Genomic DNA, 23,462 nt, shown 5'->3' on the forward strand with positions numbered 1-23,462 from the left:
TGTGAGTAATCCCAAGTGGCCAGAGGTGGTAGGAGACGGGGAAAGAGGGTCGGCTGACCACGAAGATCACATTCACCAGTTTGGATTTTATGTTGTAACGGATGGAAAGCCACCCAAAATGATTCGCTTTTGTGGTTTGAAAAGTTGGCTAAGGCAGCAGGAAAGGGTAGATGTCGTCACTGAAGGAAACAGAAAAGAGTAGTTACGAGTCCTGGAACAGACAGGCCACGAGGACCTGAGCCAAGCAGCAGGAGTAGGAATGGAGACATCTAAGGAGACAAATCAGAGTGGAGCGAACAAGATGTGGGCACGCAGTTGGGTGGGCTATTTCCCACTTTCACTTTTCTTCTGTGTCAGTACTGGGCTTACTGAACCCCAGACTCCTCTCTCCTCCACGCACCTGCATGCTCTTCACGCGCAGCCCTCACTCCTGCTATCCTTCCAGAAGGCCGGGTGTTCTTCAGATACCTTCTCTCGGGCCCTCATGTCTTTCAGTCTCTGTTCAAGCGCCACGTCCTGTAAAGCCCTTCTCTGCTGGCTTCTAAAACATCGTCTCCCTCCCCCCAGCTCTCTCCAGCGTCACCCTCCACAGTGCGGCTCCAGTCGCAAGGGCTTTGTCTGTTTGTGACTTTGGCTCTTCCACTTCTCTCACTAGATTATGACAGTGTAAGTTCCCAAAGGACAGAGGCTTTGTTCTGCCCACAGCCATGTCTTTCCCCTTCTAGAACCATCCACAGCATGCAGCAGGAACTCTCAGTAGATAGTTGTTCAAGGAACAGATGGGTGCCCAGGGGCTCGGGAAGGAAGGTGGCAAATAAGATGCTCTGGTTTCTGGATACAAATGCCCATGCAAGTGCAGGAGAGCTGGGAGCGGGCCCATGGCCAGGGCGGGCTTCCCGGGCCTGTCACCTATGCTTCACCCAGGACCAGGCGTTCAGAATCCCCATGCTTGGTTTAAGGTTCCCTTGTCACTGTCTTGAAAGTCTCTGAAGGTAAGGGGAGGATAAGGTCTCGCTGTATACCCTAGGCTGGTCTTGAACGTGCGATTCTCTTGCCTTAGCCTCTTAAATAGCAGGGATTATAAGCATGTGCCCTGGTGCTCAGGTCACTATCTTGAAATTCTTAATTGTATCCTTGAACTCATGTCTTGGGAGTGAAGTCCAGTGGCACAGTCCAGCATGCCCATGAGCAGAGGGGATGTGTATGCCATCTGTCTGGTGCACCAACAGCACCAAGTCTCAGCTGACCCACTGTGTGGGAGAGATCATTAAGACTCAAGGCTGATCTGTCTACAACCAAGTAGCCCGGCAGCCTCAGGAGGCCACCAAACCCTTATTCCTACACAGAAAATGTAATGGTATCTGGGGAGGGGTCCCTGTTCTTTCAGTCCTGCTCTGACATGTGTACCTATCAAGAAGTGTAATATGCCAGGGTTGTGGTTCAAGTGGTAAAGCACCCGCCTCGCAAGTACAAGGCCTCAAGTTTAAATCCAAGAATCACAAAAAGAAAAAAAAAGAATGCTGCTCATTTAGTTTTATATGATAGCACCACCGTTCTAGTAAGAATGAGATGCACGGGCAGGCATCCATTATAAAACAGGAATTGTGTAACGTCACTGATTCTGCGAACTGTTTCAAGGGCCCTGTAGCTGCACTGTGCACGGCCACTGTACAACGTAGAGGCAAATGGCACAATTCACGCTAATGATTTAAAATGGAATTTTTCCTTATTGAGAATGGCACTGAATGGCAATAAAAGTCCTGGTAACAAGAGAGTCTGGGAGACAAAAGGGGAAGAATGTGTCACACTGCACTTTCTTTAACAGAACTTTCATTTTGCACCCTACAAATTGTGATCACCTGTTTCCCTGGGACTCCTACCAAGGAAGCAAGCTAATCATCTCTTAACTGTGTGTGTGTGCGCGCGCGCTGCAGTTTGTGTCAGGCAGAATGTGTGACAATAGTGAGAGAGCGGCTGAGTGCTGGAGCTCGCATGTGGTGTTCCTGCCATCTGGTGTCTAATCTGGTACACAGCACTGAGCTGGGAAGCTGGGAGGCTCGGAGGCAAGGCCTCTGTGTCTGCTCCCTGAGGTGTTGAGCCCACCTACACCCTGTGGTCAAACTAATAGACCAATTTTGCTGGGATTTAAATGAAGACAGATGTGCTTTGGGAACAGAGATTCCATCCACTTTCCATCCACACCATTTCAGAGCCAGGGCTGAACATGTACGTCTGCCTGCCTGTGTCCTTGTGCCTGTCTCCCTTCATAAATTCTTTGCCTTCAGCTCCCCCTCCCCACCTTTGCACTCCTGATTGTCCAAGAGTGAGGTTCTTCGTGTTAGAGGTATCCAGCTCTCGGGAAGCACTTCAGGGCCAGTGGGGAAGGTGCCAGGCCCAAGGATCCTGGTGACATGCTGTGGACTAGACTCTTGGAACAAGAACCTGCCATAGATATTAATCATGAGTCCTCCCAAATCACTGAGGGCTTAGGGAAATGATCAAGCCTGTAGTAGGCATGGGTCGGGAACCAAAGGGACACCAAGGGATCTGATGGTAGACACAGAGGAGCCGCAGAGATGGAGCTGAAGGAAGAGTGAACAACATGGTACCCAATATAAAGAAAACACTTCTGAATGCTTACACCTGCTCCCGTGGTGGTAGCTGGGACAGCTCAGTGTGTAAGGATGACAGAGGAGACCGGCGAAGACAGGCACCAGAACAGGTTCATAGTTTAAAATCAATGTCAACATCTGTGGGAGATCAGTATATATACATTACAAGGAAATGGGAAAGTTTATAAAAATAATCTCTCATTCATCTTTAGTATTTGATTATTTCTTTCTAATCTGCCTATCCATCTATCTGACCTACCTGATCAATAGATAACAGGTATAGGGGATGTCTATAGATCTATCTGTATTTTAAAAGTTGGAACCCATTAAATTTTTAACTATGACATGCCATTTTTTAAAATTCATTTAACTCTCTTCCTACTGTTGGACTTTCATTTGCTCTGACTATATAAAAAAAAAAAAAATCCCATGGTGTCGTCACACATAAACTCTATAGTTCTTCAATATTTACTTGAAATCAACTCTTCAAAGAGTCATAACTGGGTTAGCAGTATGAACTTTGGAAAAGCTTTTACTTTGTTAGAGTTGTGACTCAGTAGTAGAGCACCTGCCTAGCAAGCATGAGGCTGGGAATCAAACCCCAGTACTGCCAAGAAGGAAAAAAAAAAAAGCTCTGCTAATTGCTTCAGTGCTGTTACACTCCAGCAAGCATATAAAATTACCCATTCTCCACACCTATGACAGTATCCAATAATTTTAAATCTTTGCTGTATTCCTAGCTTATAACTGTGTGTGTGTGTGTGTGTGTGTGTGTGTGTGTGTGTGTGTGTGTGTGTGTGTGTGTGTGTGTGTGTGTGTGTGTGTGTGTGTGTGTGTGTGTGTGTGTTGCATGACAGCACTGGGGCTGGAACTCAGTTCAGCTGGCTTTATTCTTAAGCTGATACTCTACCACTTGAGCTACAGCTCCACTCTGGCTTTTTGCTGGTCTCAAATAAACCCTCCTGAGGTGCTGCCAATCTCCTACTCACACAAAGGAAGGAAGGTGCTTTGGGAGGAAAGTCTCACCCAGTTTTACGAAGCTAACATAATTAAAGAGGACCTGGAATCTTACCACCTCAAGAGATTCCTGTCCACAAGCATCATTCAATTATTTTAATCTCTTCTTAAAATGAAAAGCAGCTTAGTAAGAAACTAATGCTGTTTAAGATCTCCAACACCCTACATTAGATGGGAATCTGCTTTGTTCTCATAACTCCATATTGTGCCCATGGCCAAGTGACCACCCTCCTCCAGACCCTGATTCCCAGGAAAACCTCACCCCGATCTTATCTGAAGGTGCAGGACTCTCGGCATCAGAAAGACACCACACCATAAATTCCGAAACAGTACAAATTCCCCCAAAAACCCTCTCATACTCCACTGTATTAAAACCCTAAAAGCCTCTGTGCTCCTCACTCCTTGTTTCCCACCTGCTGAGTGTTACTCGGAGTCCTTCAGCAGCAATGATTAAAGCCTGTTCTGGTCTGTTAAGGCCTCTTTTTCACGCCTTTCGTCTGCTTGATCTTTCCCTAACATTCACAGCAGCATGATACCATGATAGCGAGACTGCACTGGAAGATAAAACAGAAAAACAAAATGTGCTATAGCCACGCAGAGGAATATTACTTGACCATAAAAACCAATGAAATACTGATGCATAGTACCACCTGGATGAACCTTAAAGACATATAAGAAGAAACAAGCTAGTTTGCAAAAAACAAATATCATATGATGCTTTTCATGTGAGTGATCAACTTCATAGAGAAAGAAAGTAAAGTGGTGAGTGCCAGAGGCTGGGGACAGAGAGGAAAGGAGACACTCTGTTTAACACAATTTCAGTTTGGAAAGATTAAAAAAGTTTAGAGAAGGCCAGGCATAGTGGCATATGCCTGAAATCTCAGCACTGGAGGGGCTGGGGCAAGAAAATTTTGAGTTTGAGGTGTTAATTCAAAAAGCCAAAAAAGGGCTGGAAAGGTGGCTCTGGGTTCGATTCTTCAGCACTACATAAGCAGAAAAAGCTTATGTAGGGACAGCACTCAGGCCCAGACTTCAAGCCCCACGACCGACAACAACAAAATCCAAAACAAAGTTCTGGAGATAGGGATGGTTACAACAATGTGAAAGTAGTTAGGACCACTGACACGTGTACTTTAAAAGTAGCTGATGTAAAGTTTTGTACATGTTATGCTTTGACTGTGTTCCCTGAAGTTAATGTGTTCGAACTTTGATTCCCAATGTAACAATGCTGAGAGGCTGGACTCTTAAGAGGCAGTTGCATCATTCTCCAGTGGATCCCTTATCACTTTTGTGGATGTGGGTTCTGTGGCTTGAGGGTGAGCTTGTTCTAGAAGGCTGTCCTGCTTGCTCTCATTCTCTTTAACCCTGTGCCTGTGGTTCGCCATGGGATAGTGCAGCAGGTCTTCACCAGAGGCAGGTCTCTTCTAGGACTGCAAGAAATGGGTCTTTGTTCTTTATAAATTACCCAGTATTTCACCACAGCAGCACAAATGGACTTACAGCACGTATATCAGACCACAAGCTTAAAAAAACAACAACTCCCAATGCTGTGTAGAGATGCTTTTAGGAGCCAGGTACAGTCATGGAAAAATGCAACCCCAGCTACTGAGGAGATGTGGCAAAACTGCAAGCTGATTCCAAGTCATGGTCAGTCTGGTTACATGGACGCTAAGACAGTGAGGCAGCATCCCCGGGAGAAGAAATGTTTTAAAAATAAAGATAAATGACGCAACTGAAGGCTTGGTTAGTCTTGCAGGGTGGACAGGGCCTGGAGGCCATGTCCCTTCCTCTGTGCCTTACCTTGCACACCCTTGCAACCGTCTGCACACCTGTATCCTGCATGGGACCCTTCGTAATAAACAGGTAAGCAGGCATGAGTGCTGCACCAGCAGCTTCCCGGACATGAACACTGACACCCCCCAGGGCCAAGGACAGTCCTTCTTCATCCGCCACCACTGGGCCATCTTCAACAAGGCCAGCGGTTTGGGTCCTGGATGGCCAGCAGACTCCACCCTCCTCACAGCAAAGTCTCCACCCAGTACCTGTGTTACCTAGGCAACTGGGACACCTGGAAGCGGTCACATCTGCATCTGCTGAGGTCACATCTGAATTTGATGTGGCCACACCTTTCTCCGCCCTTACCCTAGATAAGGCCTAGCCCAGGCCCAGAGGATCTCTCTTGCTGCTCTTTTTTTTAGCTCTTTCCTCTCTTTCCTAGCTCTCTCTCATTCCCAGGCCTTTCCCAGCCACGTGGAGTGCCAACCTTGCCTGGTCCCAGCAGGTCTACTGAATAAACCTACCTCTTACCTGAATACCACGTGAGTGCTGCTGTCTTACTCGGCTACCTCTCTCTCTGCTTTTGTCTAGCTCTTCTCAAGCTCTTTTCTCTCTTTCCTAGGCCTTTCCCAGCCACGTGGAGTGCCAACCTTGCCTGGTCCCAACAGGTCTACTGAATAAACCTACCCCTTACTTGAATACCACATGCGGGCTGGTGCTGTTCTTACTCGGTTACCTCTTTTTAAAAACCTAACAGGTCCACCTGACTTGTATGGTTTAAACCTGAGTCTTTCCAGCCACTCCTCAGGAAGAGCTGGCCCCAACCTCCTGCCTACTCTGGAGGCCTGTGATTCTGCTGATCTTCCCATGTGATCTTGAAGGTGCTTTATGGGTATGTTTTCTGTCACATCAACATGACATGCTGGGTGAAGAAATGTTTTCTTTTTTTCAAAACTAATTTTAAAATAAGAGAAGCAAACGCTCCTCCTGCAACCATTTCACAAGCCAACTATAGCAGGTGATCCTCAGTGTCCATGAGCCTGACCTAGACGTTTGTCTGGTCATCTTCCATGGGAGTCCTTGTCAGCGAAATGAGCTCCCTTCCCATAGCTTAGTCCACTCCTTCCCTTCTCCACCGCTTAGCGGGCTCCCTTCCTAGGCAACACTAGGCCCACGTAGAAAAGGCAGTAAATAATCAGCCCCCAGCCCCCTTTACCATGGGATGGCTCTCCTCAGGGGCGGCTACCACCACAGAAGGCAACAAGAGCCCCGTAGAGTGGCCTTCAGGTCTCGGCAGCTGCAGGGCCCCTTATCTAGTTTGGGTAGCAGCCATCAATCCTGGTCGGCCATGATGCAGCCCCAGGCCCCTTCTAGCCTCTCCTAAGCCTCCTGGGTGATATAGGTCACCTCGGACCCTAGCCGGTGCTGCTCCTCACTTCTCCCTCGTTGAGAAGGGGTCTGGCAGGCCCCGTTCCCGGCAACGTCTAATAACCTGGTATTGAAGCCTTCAGTCCTGATTCTAGCGGGAGGGGGAAACCGGCCGGCCCGACAGCCTTCCCAGGCCTCCCGCTTCGGGGTGAGGCCGGAAGCCCGAGGCCAATGGAGCTGAAGCAAGAGACTCGGGAAAACAACGGAACGAAAAGCACCGTAAACAACAGGAGGAGTGGTTCCGGCGGCGGAGCGCGAGGCCCGGAGGTGGAGAGCCCCGGATGGGTGGCCGCGCAGGCCGGAGTCGGCGCTCACTGAGCCAGGCCCGAGCCTCGCCCCCGGCCCTCCCCCGCCCCGGACGGCGCCCTCCCCCTCTTCCCCTCCCCCGCCCCGCCCCGGACGGCGCCCTCCCCCTCCCCCTCCCCCCCCGGCCCTCCCCCGCCCCGGACGGCGCCCTCCCCCTCTTCCCCTCCCCCTCCCCGCCCCGGACGGCGCCCTCCCCACCTAGAACCCCACACGGCTGGAACGCCCAGACAGCCCTGGACACACACACACACACACACGGCCGGGGCCGCCTTCACCCTCCCGACGCCGGCACCGCGCGGCGGCTTCACGGGGGAGCGGGCGGGGAGGGCGGCGAGGCAGGGCAGTGGGCGGGACGCGGACGGCAACGGAACCAGACAAAGGCCGGGCGGCGCCACCCCGGCCCACACCCCGCGTTGCCTTTGTGAAGGCCCCAGCCCCGAGAAATCTCGCGAGAGTACAACACCTAACCCCTCCCTTTCCTCCCCCCCCCCCGCCCTCCAAACCCCCCACGGAGCTCGTTTGTTCGTCGCCCCGCCTCCTGCAGCCCAGGCCCCGCCCCCACGCCCGGCTATTTCCGGCCGCGGTGTTTCATTTAAGCGGACAATATGGCGGCGTCTAGAACTGGGCCCCGCTCCGAGGACTTGGCGGCAGGTCAGACCTATCGCGACCAAACTCGCCCTTGGACTTTGAATTCCCAAGTCCGTCAGATATCGCGAGAGTAAAAGCCATCACCGCCTCCTCCCTATAGGCTAAAGTTCCGTTCCTCACCCCGCCCCCTAGAGTTAGGTCCCGCCCCCTCACACCCTTCCGTTTCCGGCGGCGGTGTCAATAAAGTCGCGGCGGTTGTGGGCAACATGGCAGCGTCCATGGCTGGTTCCCTGCTGCGGGCGTTCCGGCAGGTCAGGCCTGCGCTTCACCCCTCAGCTCTGTGACCTGAGGGTCCCCTACCCTGCCCCCTGTGTGCGCATGGCGGGCCAGCCTCGGGCCGTTTCCCTCCGCCCGCTCTCCCCGCCGGCTCCGCTCGGGAGAGGCCGGGTCGTGTCCGGGTTCTGCGGGTCTAGTTAGGAGGAGGAGGAGGAGGAGGAGGGATTTTAAACACGGTGGTGGTAGCTCACTGCGTGTGTGCGTGCTGGGGGGATAGATCCCCTAGAGTGGCAAGATGGATGCGGAGAGGGAAGCGAAGCAGCTACCTCTGTGCAGGAGCAGGGGGTGGAGTCGTCGGCCTGAAGTCGATCTTAAGCACAATAGAAGTAGGATGTGGACAAGATGCGTCAACCTTTCCCCTACACACAGGTTTAGTCTGGGGATCGAGTTGGGGCAGGCACTGTAACACTTGTGCCATGTCCCCAGCCCTTCTGTTTTAATTTTTCAGATAAGGTAGCTTTTACTCCCATGAGTCTCAACCTGTGGTATCTTTACCTCTGCTTCCCTAGTAGCTGGAGGCTTCTTCCACTTCCAGCCGCTAGTAGCTTTTATTTAAACAGTCAAAAGCAGATAAAATTATTTTTAACATGTTTAGCCAGATACATCCAGAAGACTACACAACATATAATTAGTATAAAAATAAATGACTAGCAAATTTTGCATTCTTTCGTCTTATACTTAATACATATGTCAAATTTGCCACCATGAACATGGAAAACCTAGTTCTATCAATACAACAAAGTTGCTTAAAGTTTTTAAGCAGAATGAAAGTCAAGAATTACTAGTTGATAGTAGTTCTTTAATTTACGGGTCTTCATAAGATGTACTGTACAATGCTGAATTGTTATGTCATTCAAAGACATCAGGTTCATCTGTTTACTGAGCTAGAAACGTAGTATGTAGTTTCACTTTTTTAAATGCAACAGCTGTGCTGAAAATTTTTTTATCATTAACTTGAAGTAATAAAATAGGCTTCATTTATTAAAAAAAAAAAAAAAGAATTACTAGTTGTACTGGTGACATTTCGAGTGATTACTAGCCCTATATGTGGTGGGTGGCTGCTGGGTTGGACAGAGCACATCTATAGTAACTAGATGTAAAGTAGATACAGGTGATGGTAAGTGCATGGATGTAGGGGAGCTTGTGGAATTTTCTTCCAGTTGCTTCTAATTCATAATTAAGGAGAAACTGAAATTTATCCGCTGAATGTGAGCAGGGATTTAAAAATGCCACCTGTAGTCCCTGCTGCTCAGGAAGGGTAAGTGTGTTTGTCCTCTGATAGGTTTCAGATTAAATCATGCATCCATTCAGTACCATATTAATAAATACAGTTTCTGGAAGGATATAAAGAAGTTACTAACAACAGATGCCTATGGCTGGTGCATATCACTGGGCAGGTGAGGAGTGAGGGCAGAGGGAAACGTCCCTGTTTGTTTGTTTGTTTGTTTGTTTGGGTCCGGTCATGGGGCCTGAACTCTGGGCCTGGGCGCTGTCCCTCAGCTCTTCAGCTCAAGGCTAGCGCTCTACCACTTGAGCCACAGCGCCACTTCTGGCTTTTTTCTTTTGGCTTATGTGGTGCTGAGGAATAGAACCCAGGGCCTCGGGCATGCAAGGCAAGCACTCTACCACTGAGCCACCTTCCCAGCCCCCCTGTTTGTTTTTTATACTTAAAAAAAATTTTTTTTTGACCCAGGTGATAATTAGCTTAAGAAAAGTTAAACAGTCATATTGGAAAGTTTTTGCTCTCCAGCATGTTATTTACATCATGTTATTAATACCAGGTAAAAGTTCTTTATTTTGAATTGGGAAGTCCGTTGTTTTGGGTGTTTTTATTTGCTGGTTTTTGATACTTACCCACGCTGGTCTTAAACTCGAGGCCTTTCTGCCTCAGTCTCCCAAATGGTAGAATTTCAGATATGTGCCATAGTGGACAGTTATTTGAGTTAGTAGATTTAAAAGTTTTTAAGTTACTAGGTTATAAATCAGAGCCTGGGCCTGGCGATCCTTAACCTTCATAATTCTTGTCTCTATTTCTTAGGTGGCTCCTTCATCAGTTTCAGGACAATTTCGAGGCTACTACGTAGACTGGAAAATGTTTCGGGATGTAAAAAGACGGAAAATGGCCTATGAATATGCAGATGAGAGGCTTCGGATCAACTCACTCAGAAAGAATACCATCTTACCAAAAGATCTGCAGGTTTGCAAATCAAGTCCCTAATATGAAGTCACTAGCACGGATCACTATTGATATTGTTGACTTAGCATGAATATAATTTTTGGAGAATAGGGTCAAATACTCCAAGTCAGCGTAAGTCCATGAAATTGACTTTGGTGAGTTTAGGATTAAAGATAACTATCACATCTCACTAGCCATTCAGCCATTTTGTTTAATAGTCCCTAGAAAGTACTGGTGAATGGTGACCACACTGAAATTGGAAGTTATTTTGACCCAGTCATGCAGCTCTCGAGGCATTGGAAGACATTGCTAATTTGTGGGGCCATTGGCCTAACGTGTCTTCCCTTAGTCCTTGAACTCCCTTACCTATGTGTGTTCTTCATAGACTCCTTTTCTTGTGTTTACTTGAATAATGGGTACAAACCCCATTTGGTTTGCTGAAGGGTAAAGTCCTTGCATGTAAGTGGTGACATGGAACTCCTGCATTTGAAACGCTTGTCAAGCATTTAATGTCATATTGGAAGGATAGCAAACATTTCTGGTAGCTTTTCTAGTCTGTTCCTTAAAGTTTACTGATGTAATTATATATTGCATAATAATTCTAATTTTAAAATGCATATTGCAATTTAATGGTATATTAATGAATCTAGCCCTTTCTTCTTTTAAGTATTGACTTAAACACCTTGAATAAATAAATAAATGTGACTTGTAATATTGGGGTTTCCCTTAGGAAGTTGCTGATCAAGAAATCGCTGCCCTTCCTCGAGATAGCTGCCCTGTAAGAATCAGAAATCGATGTGTTATGACGTCCCGACCTCGTGGTGTAAAGCGGCGCTGGAGGCTTAGTCGCATTGTCTTCCGTCACTTAGCCGACCATGGGCAGCTTTCTGGGGTCCAGCGAGCAATATGGTAATCAGCTTCACAATCTACTGAGCTTTCAAGCGAGCTAGTACTGGCAAGAAGAGACTTTTCTAATAGACAAAACTCTAGTAGTTTTTTTTTGTTAGGGGTCCAGTATAGTTGTCTATTTTGATACTGTCTATAGTTATTTTTAAATTTTAAAAGAAGAAACTTGGATCTTTCATTCTGCCAGTGAATTGTCCTTTCTCTTTGACTTTATATACTATTGATTCCACATTGTTATCATATGTAGTGCAAAGAATAGAATAAAAATACTTTCTGTGAAACTTTTGTTTACTGTACTTTTCTTTCAAGTGTTACCTTTTAGTAGCTTATAAGGGTTCTGCATTTTTAATCAGTATTATTTAATAGAACAGTGCTTTTGTGTAGATACCCTATCTACAGCAATTTGTAATCTTGGACTGGTTTAGATAGTGACAGACAGGCAGTTTATCTAATGCTCCTCTGCTTCTTAGTGTAATAGCTGAACAAAAGAACCACCATTTCTATATCTTTAAGGGCCTTCAATGCAAGATGTGCCTCTTCATTGATTGATAATCTGTCCAAACAGTACAAGTGCTTTTGGTTTTCTTGGGGATTTTGGGGGGATAGTGGATGTTACTGGGTATTGAACTTAGGACTCTGCACTTTCTAGGCTGGTGCTGTACCACTTGACTATACCACAGCCCCTTTTTGTGTCGGGTAATATTTTGTTGTGAAGTAATTATCTCATTTTATACTTGGGCTGCAATCCTGCTTGTGTTATTGGGCATTACAAGCATATAACACTGTACCAATCTTGGGCAGAAAAGTTTTGAGACTTTATATGCAAAATGACCAACATAAAACAGGGATGACTTCATTTTCAGCTCAGTTCAAACCCTACTAGTTGTTTTGTTGAAATAGTATTTGCTTTGTTTATAACTAATGAGTAAGAATACAAGGTCACTATCGTCCTTTTCAACAGTGTGATCAGCCAATTAATGGAAAATATGTAGTAGTATAGATGAACATACTTACCAACATCAGGAAAATATTCCTGGAGTACGGTACCTTAACCTGAATCAAAAGATGGCATGAAGAAATTGGGAACAAAAGTACAAAGAAACAAAGACATGATTCATCTGACAATGAAATTAGTTAGTTCAATTAGAAATAAGCACTAGGCAAGAAAGGCCACTTCATGGAGGATTTAAAGTGATGTGAAGGAATTAAGACTTAATTTACAAGTATATTGTAGTTTTAAGGAATGACATTACCACTCCTACAGATAAGTGACAACCGTGTAGTTTATGACATGAAATGAAGATGACTGGCAAGATAGCCAGTTAGGAGGGTGGCTTTCTTTTGGTGGTAGTGGCAACCAGGATTTAAACTCAGGCTGATGGTCTAATACTTGAGCCATGGCTTAGGCCTGGCTTTTTATTTTGGATATGAAGTCTAGCAAATTTACCTGCCTCATGAGCCTACCCTCAAATCATGGTTCTCCAGACACCAGTTTTCTGAGTAACTGGGATTACAGGCTCATTGAGCCACCAGAGCCCCATTTAGAAGTAAGGCTTTAAGAAGAGAGGGCAAAGTTTGAAAGTGTTAATTTAGGAAAATAGACAAGACTTTTGACTAGTAATTTAAGAGGTAGATGGTAGAGGACCAGTCCAAGATAGAAAACATAGGAAATTGGACATTTAGGAATAACAATATATAATTGCAGAAGATATATATTGTAATTACTTTGCTAGAAAATGCTTTTTATATTTGCCTGCCCTTTACATAAAAATCTTAATCCTTGGAAATGGAGCTGGGGCACAAAGTGGTAGAGCGTTAGCCTTGTACAAGAGTTCAGGGGCAGTGCCCAAGCCCCACAAATGGGAGAGAGGTGGGGATTCTTAACCTCTAATGAAACCAAATTGTCGTACCATAAAAGTGTTTCTTCAAATTTTGCTAACACTAGTGACTGAATTTTTGTGGTTTTTAGAATTTATCTCATTAGCAATAGCCATATACTGTTTTAGAGTTCCCTAGTCTGTTTTAATGCTTGTTTGGTACATATACTGCGGTTTTAAGTATTTGTGCCACTCCAAAATTCATGTTGTATTTCAATCCTCCATCAGTGCACGTACAACTCGGGCTGTTCATTTGTTAGGTCAAGACCTGACCTTCATAAATGGCTTGGTGGGGTATTCATCCCTTTTGTGCCCTTCTGCCATATGCAGGATACTTCAAAAAGAGCACCATCTTAGAAAGCAAGCCATTTATTAAATGTGCTTGGACTTCTGGCCTCCAGAATTGTGAGAAATGTTTCTACTTGTAAGGTACTTGTAGTCCAAGACACTTTGTCAATAGAAAAACCAAGATGAGTTGAATTTGTTTGAAACTTAAAATTGCTATGGTTTTTCAGCAAAAAAGCTGCAAGTGGAGGCATAGCTCAAGCAGTTATTTTTTTTGGTATGTAGCTCAGGCTGGTCTTGAACTCTCAATCTTCCTGCCTCAGCTTCACAAGTACTATAGTAATTACAGGTAATTTCTGGCTCACGTCTGAAACATGTATTCCTATTTGTAAGACTTTGTTAGTATGTATATCATTGTACTTGTACTTGTTCATTTCACTTTCTTAGTATATAAAAAAAATCTTGATTTGTGAATACCAAACTATATTCAGTTAGTCCTCCAAAATAGTTATGTGGCTATTTCTAACCTGCATAGTTCATCTTTTGCATAGTTCCTAGAATTTTGAGTCAGGGTAAGCGAACATGTAATTATGGACATTACCAAACAACTTTTCCATCTTTAAACTTTTTATTCTGTTGCCACGTACGTGTCCCTCCTTTCCCCACAGCTTCAAAACTACATTCAGTATCTGAAACTCCTGGAGTCTTGCCAAAGAACAGTGTGGTTTTTTTACTATTTTCTCAACAACATGAACATCTTTTTAATGTTAAAGATCACATACATGTCTTTTTAAATGAACTATTCATAATCTTTGGAATCCCAAGTTTTTGGAATTCTCAGTTTTTAGTTGTTACATTTTTTCTTGCAATATAAATATTCCTTCCAGGTTTGAACTCAAAAGTAGTTGTTGGTTGCAGTGGAATTCCTCTCATTTCTTCTAGTACTTGTATTAGTTTTAGATCTTTGATGTTTTGAATGTATCCTTGGCTTATCATTTAAATACCATCTTTTCCAGTTTTAAAAAGTGTGGCTCTTAACTGCATTCTAAATCTTCCAATATGTACTCTCTTCTGTTCCACTGGTTTATGTGCTAGCACTATAACTATAAAGGCATTATGTGTTTTAGTATTGTTATATACTGCAATGTACAAAGATACTTGGCATTTCTTGTAAAGTTTCTATTGTTTCAATTCTATAATTGATTACTTAGTACACTGTAGTTTATAGTATACACATTGCTTTAACATGGAATGTTCTGTAACAACTTTCAAACACATTTGAATTTTATGCAAACTTTTGATTTTAATCTTATTCTTACATTAGTGGGAAGTAGTGTCAGTAACTCACCGGCATGCAACTACTGTTTTCCACTTCCTAGCTAAACAAAAATACATGTAATGTAGCATATTCCTTAGGCAAAATTTATTTAAATGAGACTGCCATATACCCAACCCCTTCTTAAAAAAATAACCAGGATACTAATGAAAGCATCTTTGGAGGAAGTGTTTAATAAGCATATTTTATTTAAATAAATCCTCCAGTAAGAAATGGAGAATTCACTGCCTTTACTTAGAAGGCTGTGTAAATACCATCTGCCCAATCTGTATATGCCAACATTCCATTATTGGAAACACCAGTATTTCCACATCACAGTCCCAAAAGGATTTAAAAGTCTCAAAATTCTGGGTCTCCTTTGGCTTGCTTCTCTCTTGATTCCACCCAGGCTTTATTAATGGTGCGTTTCATATCATCATCTCCATCTTCATAAATTTTCTTTAGCACGTTCATTAATCCCTCACTAGGGTCTGCTTCAGTGTCATAAGAAGGCTTTCTGTTAAAGAGAAAACACTACAATGGAGAAACCAAAGCATGGAAAGATACAATTTCAAGCTAACTAACAGGAAACTTTGGGGTAAGGGACAAGAGAGAGCCAGAGTATACAAGCAATTCACAATTAGCGCACAAATTTAGCTTAATGAAAATACATTCCTGTTGTAACACAGTACAGGAAAAGAGTGGTCACCAAAATGTTAGATGGTAAATTACTTTTCTGACAATTTTTTTTTTTTTTTTTTGTCGGTCATGGGCTTGAACTCTGGGCCTGGGTGCTGTCCCTCAGCTCTTCAGCTCAAGGCGAGCGCTCTACCACTTGAGCTACAGCGCCACTTCCGGTTTTCTGGTGGTTTATTGGAGATAGGAGTCTCACGGTCTCTCCTGCCCGGGCTGGCTTTGAACCGTGATCCTCAGATCTCAGCCTCCTGAGTAGCTAGGATTACAGGCGAGAGCCACCAGCGCCCGGCTCTGACAATTTTTAATAGTATATATTTTCAAAGTTTTCAAACACTGTGGCCAATAAATTCATTGAATTTTAGTTGAATAAATAGCCAAATAGCCAATACCTTTACCTTCTTTTCTTGAAACAGGTCTTCATGATACAGCCCAGGCCGGCTTCTAACACAGTTCTTCTGCCCCCAGTGGTGTAATTCGGGCCCATGCTACCATACCCTGCTAGCTTTTTATTTAATTAGTACTCATTTAACCCATCAATTGCTAGATTATATACTGGAAATATAGTTAACACAGGGTCCTAGACTCAGGTACATCTGTCTAGATTTTAAATTTTAAAAGCTTAGCTCTAGCCAACCACTTCCCAATGGAAATCCTAAGTATGAATAGCTACATTCCTCAATGCAGTATACCACCAACTAGCAGGAGAAAAAGCAAAACTGATATAGAAGTATCTGAATATTAAACATGTTAAGGGAAATAAACAGCCAGGTTTTTTTTAATACCTGTAATCCCACTATTCAAGTGACAGGCAAAATTCTCAAGTTCGAATCCCAGCCTGAGTTAGATACCTTGTTTTACTGTCTTAAAAAAAACAACTCATATCTAAGGAATCTTAAATAAAAGAAAAACACACATGGATACAAGAACCTTTCAGGAACTCCTAAAACAAATTATTAAGGATAGGCTAAGTACACTATTAAAAAAAAAAAAAAAAAAAGGGTAAGTATCTAGAAGTATCAGTGTATCCAGGTATGAGAAACCAGTACTCAAGAGCAGATTCCATGTATTTTAAAAATCAACTTGCTGGTTGGCACCCTTGATTCAAGTCTATAATCCTAGGTACTTGGGAGGCTGAGATTGATCCTCAGTTTTCCAGGCTGGCCCAAGCAAAAGTCAGATGCCATCTCAATGGAAAAAGCTGAGTATGATGATACACATCTGTCATCTCGCTATGATTACAGTGAAAAATAGGATTGTAGTGAAGGCAGACTCAGGGAGACCCTTTCTCAGTAATAAATAGTGTAAAGTTATGGTTCAGTAGATAGACTATCTGCCTAGCTAAGTACCAGACCCTAGTTTAAACTCCCGTACTGGAGGGGAAAAGGACAAAGAAAGTTAAAAGCGGATATATAAGTCAATGAGACTAGTGGACATCAAGAGGCCGACGGTCAAATCAGACTGGGCAGCTCTTGTTATACATAAAGTGAAACTATAACCTCAGCCAAAAATTAAAGACCTTTAAACAAATGAAAGTAAACTCACTCCTTCTCTTTGCACTCCTTTTCAACTTGAGTCAAGTAATCCCATCGTACATTTTCTGCTTTCTTTTTGCATAAGATAAGAACTGTATCCGTTTTGACCTGGATGTGGAGAACAACACGGAGATTAGGCATCAACATTTAGAAAATAGTAACTATAAATTAATCCATCTCCTAATGTGTGTAAGCCTTACTCTAAGCACTAGTAGTACTTTTATAAAATTAAAGCAGAATCTGAAAATCATCAAAGGGGAAGACTTCAAAACCCGAATAATACCTTTCATCACTAATAAATACTATTAAGAGGAAATGGGTAAGAGTTGTGGTTGGTAGAAAAAACTTCATTAGGAAGGCTTCTCAGAGATGAAATACAAACTTAAGATCCAGAAGGAAGACATTCTAGGACAAACTATAAGCAGGTGGAGTGGTTCCAAGAGGCAAAAATTTTGGCATGTTTTAAGAAAAGGAGGACTGAGGTTCAGTTAATTTAGGAAAAGATAATACAGGGTGAAGTGTCTGGAAGGCAAGAAAGGAAGATACATTTCTAGGAGTTAGAGTACTTCTTCAAATATGGTACTGTAGATAAGACTTGCAATGAGAGGCAAGCTAATCAAAATAAATTTTAATATTTGTTACATAACAGCAGTATAGCATAACTATATACTGACTCACTAAACTGCGTTCATTCAAACTGAATAGAAAGGATTGGTTAAATTAGTGAACAGCATGAATCATAAAAGTTGGACTGTTTGTATACCTTCTACAACACTTTTAAGATCTCCTTTATCTATAAAAAATGTACACAGAGAGGAGGGCATTGGTGGCTCACACCTATAATCTTAGCTACTGATCTGAGGTTCAGAACCAGCTCAGACATTCAAATCTGCCTGACTATTTCCAATTAGCCAGCAAAAAGCCAGATATAAAAGCTTAAAGTTGTAGAGTACCAGCTATGAGTAAAAATGCCAAACACCTTGAGTTCAAACCCCAGTACTGGCAGAAAATAAAAACCAGTATACATAGTGTACCCAATAATACCTACAATTTAAGCATTTCACAGTGCATATACTCTTTTTCAGTATGTCATTCCAGTATATGAAATAAATACAATCATACAAATGTGAAAACAGAATCAGAGTTGATGAAGCTGAACTATTCTTATAACCTGTTATCATTCAGGTGCATTGGCAAACTCTTCGTAAAGATTAAGTATAAATATTCTAGGTTCCTAGGGCTATAATGACCTGTTTGCAGCTTCTAAGCTTTTCCATTTCAATGTGAAAGCAGCCAAACACAACAGAATACGTAAGAATGGTTTTCTGCCAGTAACGTTGTTTATAAAACAGGCTGCAGTTCCTGATTCCTGATATACCGAAGAAATTTTAGTTCATCTCAACTCAGCCAGGTTCAATTTAATGAGATTTCAAAATATTATTTTATTTTTTCAAAAATTATTTTAAAAAGTGAACACTCACTTTTCTTGAACTGCCTTCTACAGAGATGGGCTTCAAGAGGTTGTTCACAATCATGGAGTAACTCTTCCCGTTTAGATTCTTTACCAAAAGATCAAAGGCCCTACAACACAAAAGTGAATATATTATCTGTCTGGTTTTATGAAAGACACTCGTTCTGGAGAAAAGCCACTAGATCCATTTTTGCATGTTTATCTGGCTATCCAGATTATTTTCACACCTTTTCAAAGAATGTATACAGCAAAATTAATTCTAAATTTAAGCAGAAACTTGAGAAACTACATAGAAGGGCCCCTAGGATAAGGTAATCTGATGGTAAGAACTCACCTGTCTGTGAAATGCACCTGCACATTCTCAGTGGGAACCTGATGAACTCCAGTTAAGGTAATGTAAATTTTCACAAACTTATCTGACTGATCCCATCCTAGAAACAACAGCAAAGGTAGGACATGAAATAAGACATTTTCTAAAAACAGCAAATTTAGGCTGGGATGTAGCTCAGTGACAAAGCTTAGCAAATGTAACATACCCCAGTACCCAAAAAGACAAAAACAAGTAAAACAAAAATAATAAAAACAGTAAAATATGAAAAACAGAAATGTTAAAACAAATTTCCTAGAGAATCTGAATCTCAAAACACTTAAGTACTATACCCAAAATGAGGCATCTGACCTAACAAAAAGTAGAACTTAAGATTCAATTTCACATTTCTGAACAGAAGGCCCTTGCTCTTTTTCTCAGGATAAAAGTATTAGTGTTACTTGTTTTATTTTTGCATACTGGGAAGAGAACCAAGACCATTTACATGCTAGGCAAGTAATCTACCACTGAACTACACTACCAGCCCTCTTTTAATGTTTCTTTTTTGTTTGTTTTGAAGGCAGGTTCTCTTCTATGAGCCCCACTGGCTGCAAATTTGTGATCTTCTTCCTTCATCCTCCCAGTGTTGGGACTATAGATGAAGCACTACTCTGGCTAAAGATTCTAATAATTAAGCTGGGCATGGCAGTACATCCTGTACTCACAGATACTCAGGGAACTAAGGTAGCTTAAAGCAAAACAAATGAAAACAACTTTTCATTAAAACCTGTGGACTAACCTACCAACATCTAATAAATGTAATTTCCACATATACTGGCAAATTCTAAGTCTCTAGCCTATACAAGTTCTCTCAATATGGAAAATACTAAAGCTTTATATCAGAAAGCATACATCAAGAGTTATACATTGGGGGAAGAGCTATTTCTGCTTTACAGAACTGGATGTACTCTCAAACTATAATTGTCTGTAGCCTACATGATTCTCTTGATATGTGAAGTACATAAACTTCACAAAAAAGCATACAACATGGGGGGGGGGGAAATTTGTGCTTTGAAGAAAAGAATCAGATGTAGGGAAGCAAGTCATACCGTAATTACTGATTTTCACTGTATATCCAGTTGTAATGGGTGCAACCACGGCAGCTGGCTTTTCATTGTCGACTTGTGATTTCTTCTGTGACTTCTGTTGCATCTTGTTCTTTATTTCTGTCTCAATCTTAGATTTTTCAGTTGTAAGGGCATCACGTACTCTTTTCCTAGTGGACTTTTCCAGTAATGACTTTACTTCTTCTAGGTCTTTCTGCAGCTATGTTAAAAAAGAGCATACATTAGGATAAATTAAAAATTACTAAGTTCATGTAATTTTCTAGGATTGAGTTGCAAATTTAATTAGTCTGTTGGATTGTAAGTAACTCAAGTTTTGCTTTGTTTTTAAAAGGAAAACTAATCATGAAGTGACAAGCCTATATCTTCCAGTTTCTTCTTTGTTTCAGAACATTTTGTTTTAACTGTAAGTCCTCTGTATATCACCTTTATAATGACAACAAAATCATTAAAAAAAATGAGGAATGAATGCTTGCTTTCAGTGGCCAGTCCTCATTCACCTTCCTATACTAAATATACCACATTAAAAAAAGCTTAAATTTAATAATAATAGTAACAATAAAAATCTGCTCTTAAGAAAAAAGTCTCAAGTTGGGGATGTAGTGGCTCAAGTGGTAGAATGGCTACAAGTGGAAGGCCCTGACTTCAAATCCCCATACTACCCAAAATAAAGCAACAACAAAAATCTTGTTCAGGGCTGGGAAGGTGGCTCAGTGGTAGAGCGCTTGCCTTGCATGCATGAGGGCCTGGGTTCGATTCCTCAGCACCACATAAGCAAAAAGAAAAAAGCCGAAAGTAGCTCTGTGGCTCAAGTGGTAGAGCGCTAGCCTTAAGCTGAAGAGCTGAGGGACAGCGCCCAGGCCCAGAGTTCAGGCCCCGCGACCGGACCCCCCCCCAAAAAAAAATATTGTCCAGACATTGGTCAGTCTCAACAGTCAGGACTCTAGGACTTGCGTACATTAAGTGCCTGGCCACATAATCCAACACGAACACACGCTTGGAAACTGATGTTATGCTACAAAAGCCTACGTCTCATGGCAAAATATCACCTATATATTGTCTTCTACTTTCTGGAGATTGAAGCAACGTTTTAATGAAGTTCTATAGAGACATGGCTAGAAAATTAATGGGCTTAAATATTTCCCCAATTGTCCTGATATGACTACAATAAATGAATAAAATGAATAGAATCTTCCCAAATAATTCACTCTGGCTTAACACTAGGAAATTTGGCTGGAAAACTAGTTTTACATCAAGTCAATGTTAGATTACTAAGTATAAGTCAAATGTTAGATTACTAAGTATAAAGGGAATTTGAGTCTTTAACATTTCTTAATAGCCTATTCATTACCAAAGATGCCTTCATTTCACCCATTTGTAACAGATAATATGGAATTAAAGCCCAGCTTCTGTATATGGGCTCCCAAGAAAAACTCATAGTACTACCCTACAAAAACTTTGACACTTACCTTTTGAGCAGAAAACCGAGATGTTTTCATTATAAGTAACTGTTGATTCTAATATTAACACAATACAAATATTAAAGTGCAAAATGACTTTGTTTCCAGAGTATGGATTTACTTAACAATACAAACAGAATTGTACCAAACCTAAATAAGTAGTTGTGCTTTTTGACTGGAGTAGGAATCTTTTTTTTCTAGGCACTCATTCCCAGCACCTCTTCACTGCTAGTTTTGGCTTTAAAGAACGCTGGCAAGTTATCTACTGAACCAACTTACAGCAGAACAATTCCTTAGCTGTTTGCAGATCTGAAACCAAGCAAAGATTTGATCCCTTTGCTGCAGTTTCTGCAGACAAACTTGACCTAGAGTGGCCTTTTAACATCTACTTCATCCTGTAATTTTCCTTGCCTTCTTGGCATGCATTTGTTTTCTGTAAGTAAATAATGTATCTCCCTTTTATCCCTTTGGCATTTCCTGCTTATTCACAGGGGCCCTTGAAAACAAACTGCCTCAAAATGAGCAGAAGACCTGAAGAAACTTTTCAGGAGACACAAGCACATGAACAGATGATCAACATCTTTAGTCACATAGGGAAACACAACAGATGCACAGTAGTGGACTTCATATCCACCCCGATAGGATCATAGTCCAAACCCCCAAAGCACAGGAATAACAATGATGAGGAGCACGTGGAGAAGAAAGCAGACTCTTCATAAATTTTTTTTTTTGGGGGGGGGGAGGAAGGGATGACAGAAATGAGTTTAGGAACCATTAGCACTTACCATATGACCCAGCAATTCTACTCTTAGGAATATCCCAAGGAACTGAAACTGTGTCCCCTCCAAAAAAACCCCCCCAAAACCCATGTACACAAGTATTCACACTAGTATTTGTAATTGCAAAAACAGGCAAACGAATGTGCATCAGCTAATGAATAGAAAAACAAAATGTTCTGTTTTCATATGATGGAATATTACTTAACTATAAAGAATATGCTGATGCCTAGCACTCCATTAAGAGGGTTTGTCTGTGGTTCATAAAAAGGCCACAGATCGCATAATTTACTTCTACGAAACACGTGGAATAGCAAATTCAGAGACAAAGTAGACAAATTTGGGATTGCCAGGAGGGGCTGGAGTGAATGGAAGCGTGACTGTGTCAAGGACCCTGGATTTCTTTCTGGGATGAACACGTGGGGGAACTTGGTGGTAGACCCACAACAGCAAATACACCGAGAACCACTGAAGTGAGACGCTGAGTCCTATCGCCGAAAGCCAAGTGTCTCTGATGTGAGTCTTTTTGAAAGTCCGTGACTTTCTAAACGACTCATACGTACGGCTGTAAGGCCATCTCCGCCTCTGGAGACGTAGCCTGGTGACATCCATTATTCATGCTTCAGCACAACCTCGATTCTTCTGCATTTAAAGCAGTCTTTTTTTTTTTTTTTAAACTTCCTAGACATCCGACAGGTCACTGGGTACAATCGTACACAGGCCCGAAGGAGAGCAACCCAAGTTATTAAGTTCCATTTTGTAAAGAAGCAAACGAAGTCTCCGAGAGAAAGTTCATTTATTTCCTGTCTGAAGCTACAAAATAACAGCGCCCGTCCATTTCCTGCCCTTGATTGTAACTAACTTTCCTGTTACTGAAAAGGGAAAACGGCGCGTGTGCTGGAGGGTGAGGCTGGGCGGCGGGGCGCGATGCCGGCCCGCGAGGCCCGGGTTCCATCCCAGGGCCGCAGAGCCAGAGGAACCAAAGGCTGAAGTAACGCCCGGGGCCGGCTGCGTCCCCCGAGCACCGCTCCAACGGGGTCTCCGGTCAACGGTCTCAGGAAATGGCGACTAACCGCCCAGAGAGGCACATTCACCTGCCCGGGGCAACACAGCCCCCACACGGGGCAGCGGCTCCCCCACCAGGTGAGGCCCCGCTTTTCCGCGAGGCTGCCGGGCCCCCCGGCGGCAGAGGAGAGCGGGAAGGGCCCGGGAGAACGTGGCGGCGGCCGGCGCCCGCCGACCCCCCGCCGGAGGCGCCCGCGTCGGGCCCCCGCAGGTGGACGGCGTGGAAGGCCGAGGGGGCCGCGGGCCGCGCGGGAAGCGGCGGGGCTGAGGCGCGCCGGACCCCTTACCTCCTCCAGAGCCGAAGCCATGGTCCGGGCGGGTCAGGCCGAAGGCGAACCCTGCGGCCGTGCACCGGATCGAACGGGAAACGCCGCCCAGCGCGCGACCACCGCGAGCGGAGACCCTCCCC

General features: G+C 43.3%; 2 protein-coding genes and 1 long non-coding RNA gene across 4 annotated transcripts in view; 1 reads left to right on the forward strand and 2 right to left on the reverse strand.

Moving 5' to 3' along the window:
• Nucleotides 1-6,742, reverse strand: part of LOC138835827 (uncharacterized) — a 29,732-nt gene extending 22,990 nt beyond the window's left edge. For both annotated transcript variants that reach the window (XR_011374731.1, XR_011374732.1), the window contains exons 1-2: nt 5,430-6,742; nt 4,043-4,183 (exon numbers count right to left, since the gene is read on the reverse strand). This is a non-coding gene — a long non-coding RNA (uncharacterized lncRNA). The remainder of the gene's footprint in view (nt 1-4,042; nt 4,184-5,429) is intronic.
• A 1,192-nt stretch (nt 6,743-7,934) lies between these two features.
• Mrps14 (mitochondrial ribosomal protein S14) lies at nt 7,935-11,426 on the forward strand. The gene is made up of 3 exons (XM_070034424.1): nt 7,935-8,038; nt 10,102-10,260; nt 10,970-11,426. The coding sequence occupies exons 1-3, from the start codon at nt 7,994-7,996 to the stop codon at nt 11,150-11,152; spliced, it is 387 nt and encodes a 128-aa protein (XP_069890525.1). The 5' UTR covers nt 7,935-7,993; the 3' UTR covers nt 11,153-11,426.
• Nucleotides 11,427-14,590: 3,164 nt separating this feature from the next.
• Cacybp (calcyclin binding protein) lies at nt 14,591-23,456 on the reverse strand. The gene is made up of 6 exons (XM_070034423.1): nt 23,341-23,456; nt 19,738-19,954; nt 18,656-18,752; nt 18,332-18,431; nt 16,861-16,958; nt 14,591-15,139 (listed from the first exon to the last, which is right to left on the reverse strand). Exons 1-6 carry the CDS (start codon nt 23,359-23,361, stop codon nt 14,983-14,985), a joined length of 690 nt encoding a protein of 229 aa, XP_069890524.1. The 5' UTR covers nt 23,362-23,456; the 3' UTR covers nt 14,591-14,982.
• Between the last annotated feature and the right edge of the window lie 6 nt (nt 23,457-23,462).

This window comes from Dipodomys merriami, unplaced genomic scaffold, assembly GCF_024711535.1.
Source record: "Dipodomys merriami isolate MVZ:Mamm:240054 unplaced genomic scaffold, mDipMer1.0.p SCAF_24, whole genome shotgun sequence".
Classification (NCBI taxonomy): domain Eukaryota; kingdom Metazoa; phylum Chordata; class Mammalia; order Rodentia; family Heteromyidae; genus Dipodomys; species Dipodomys merriami.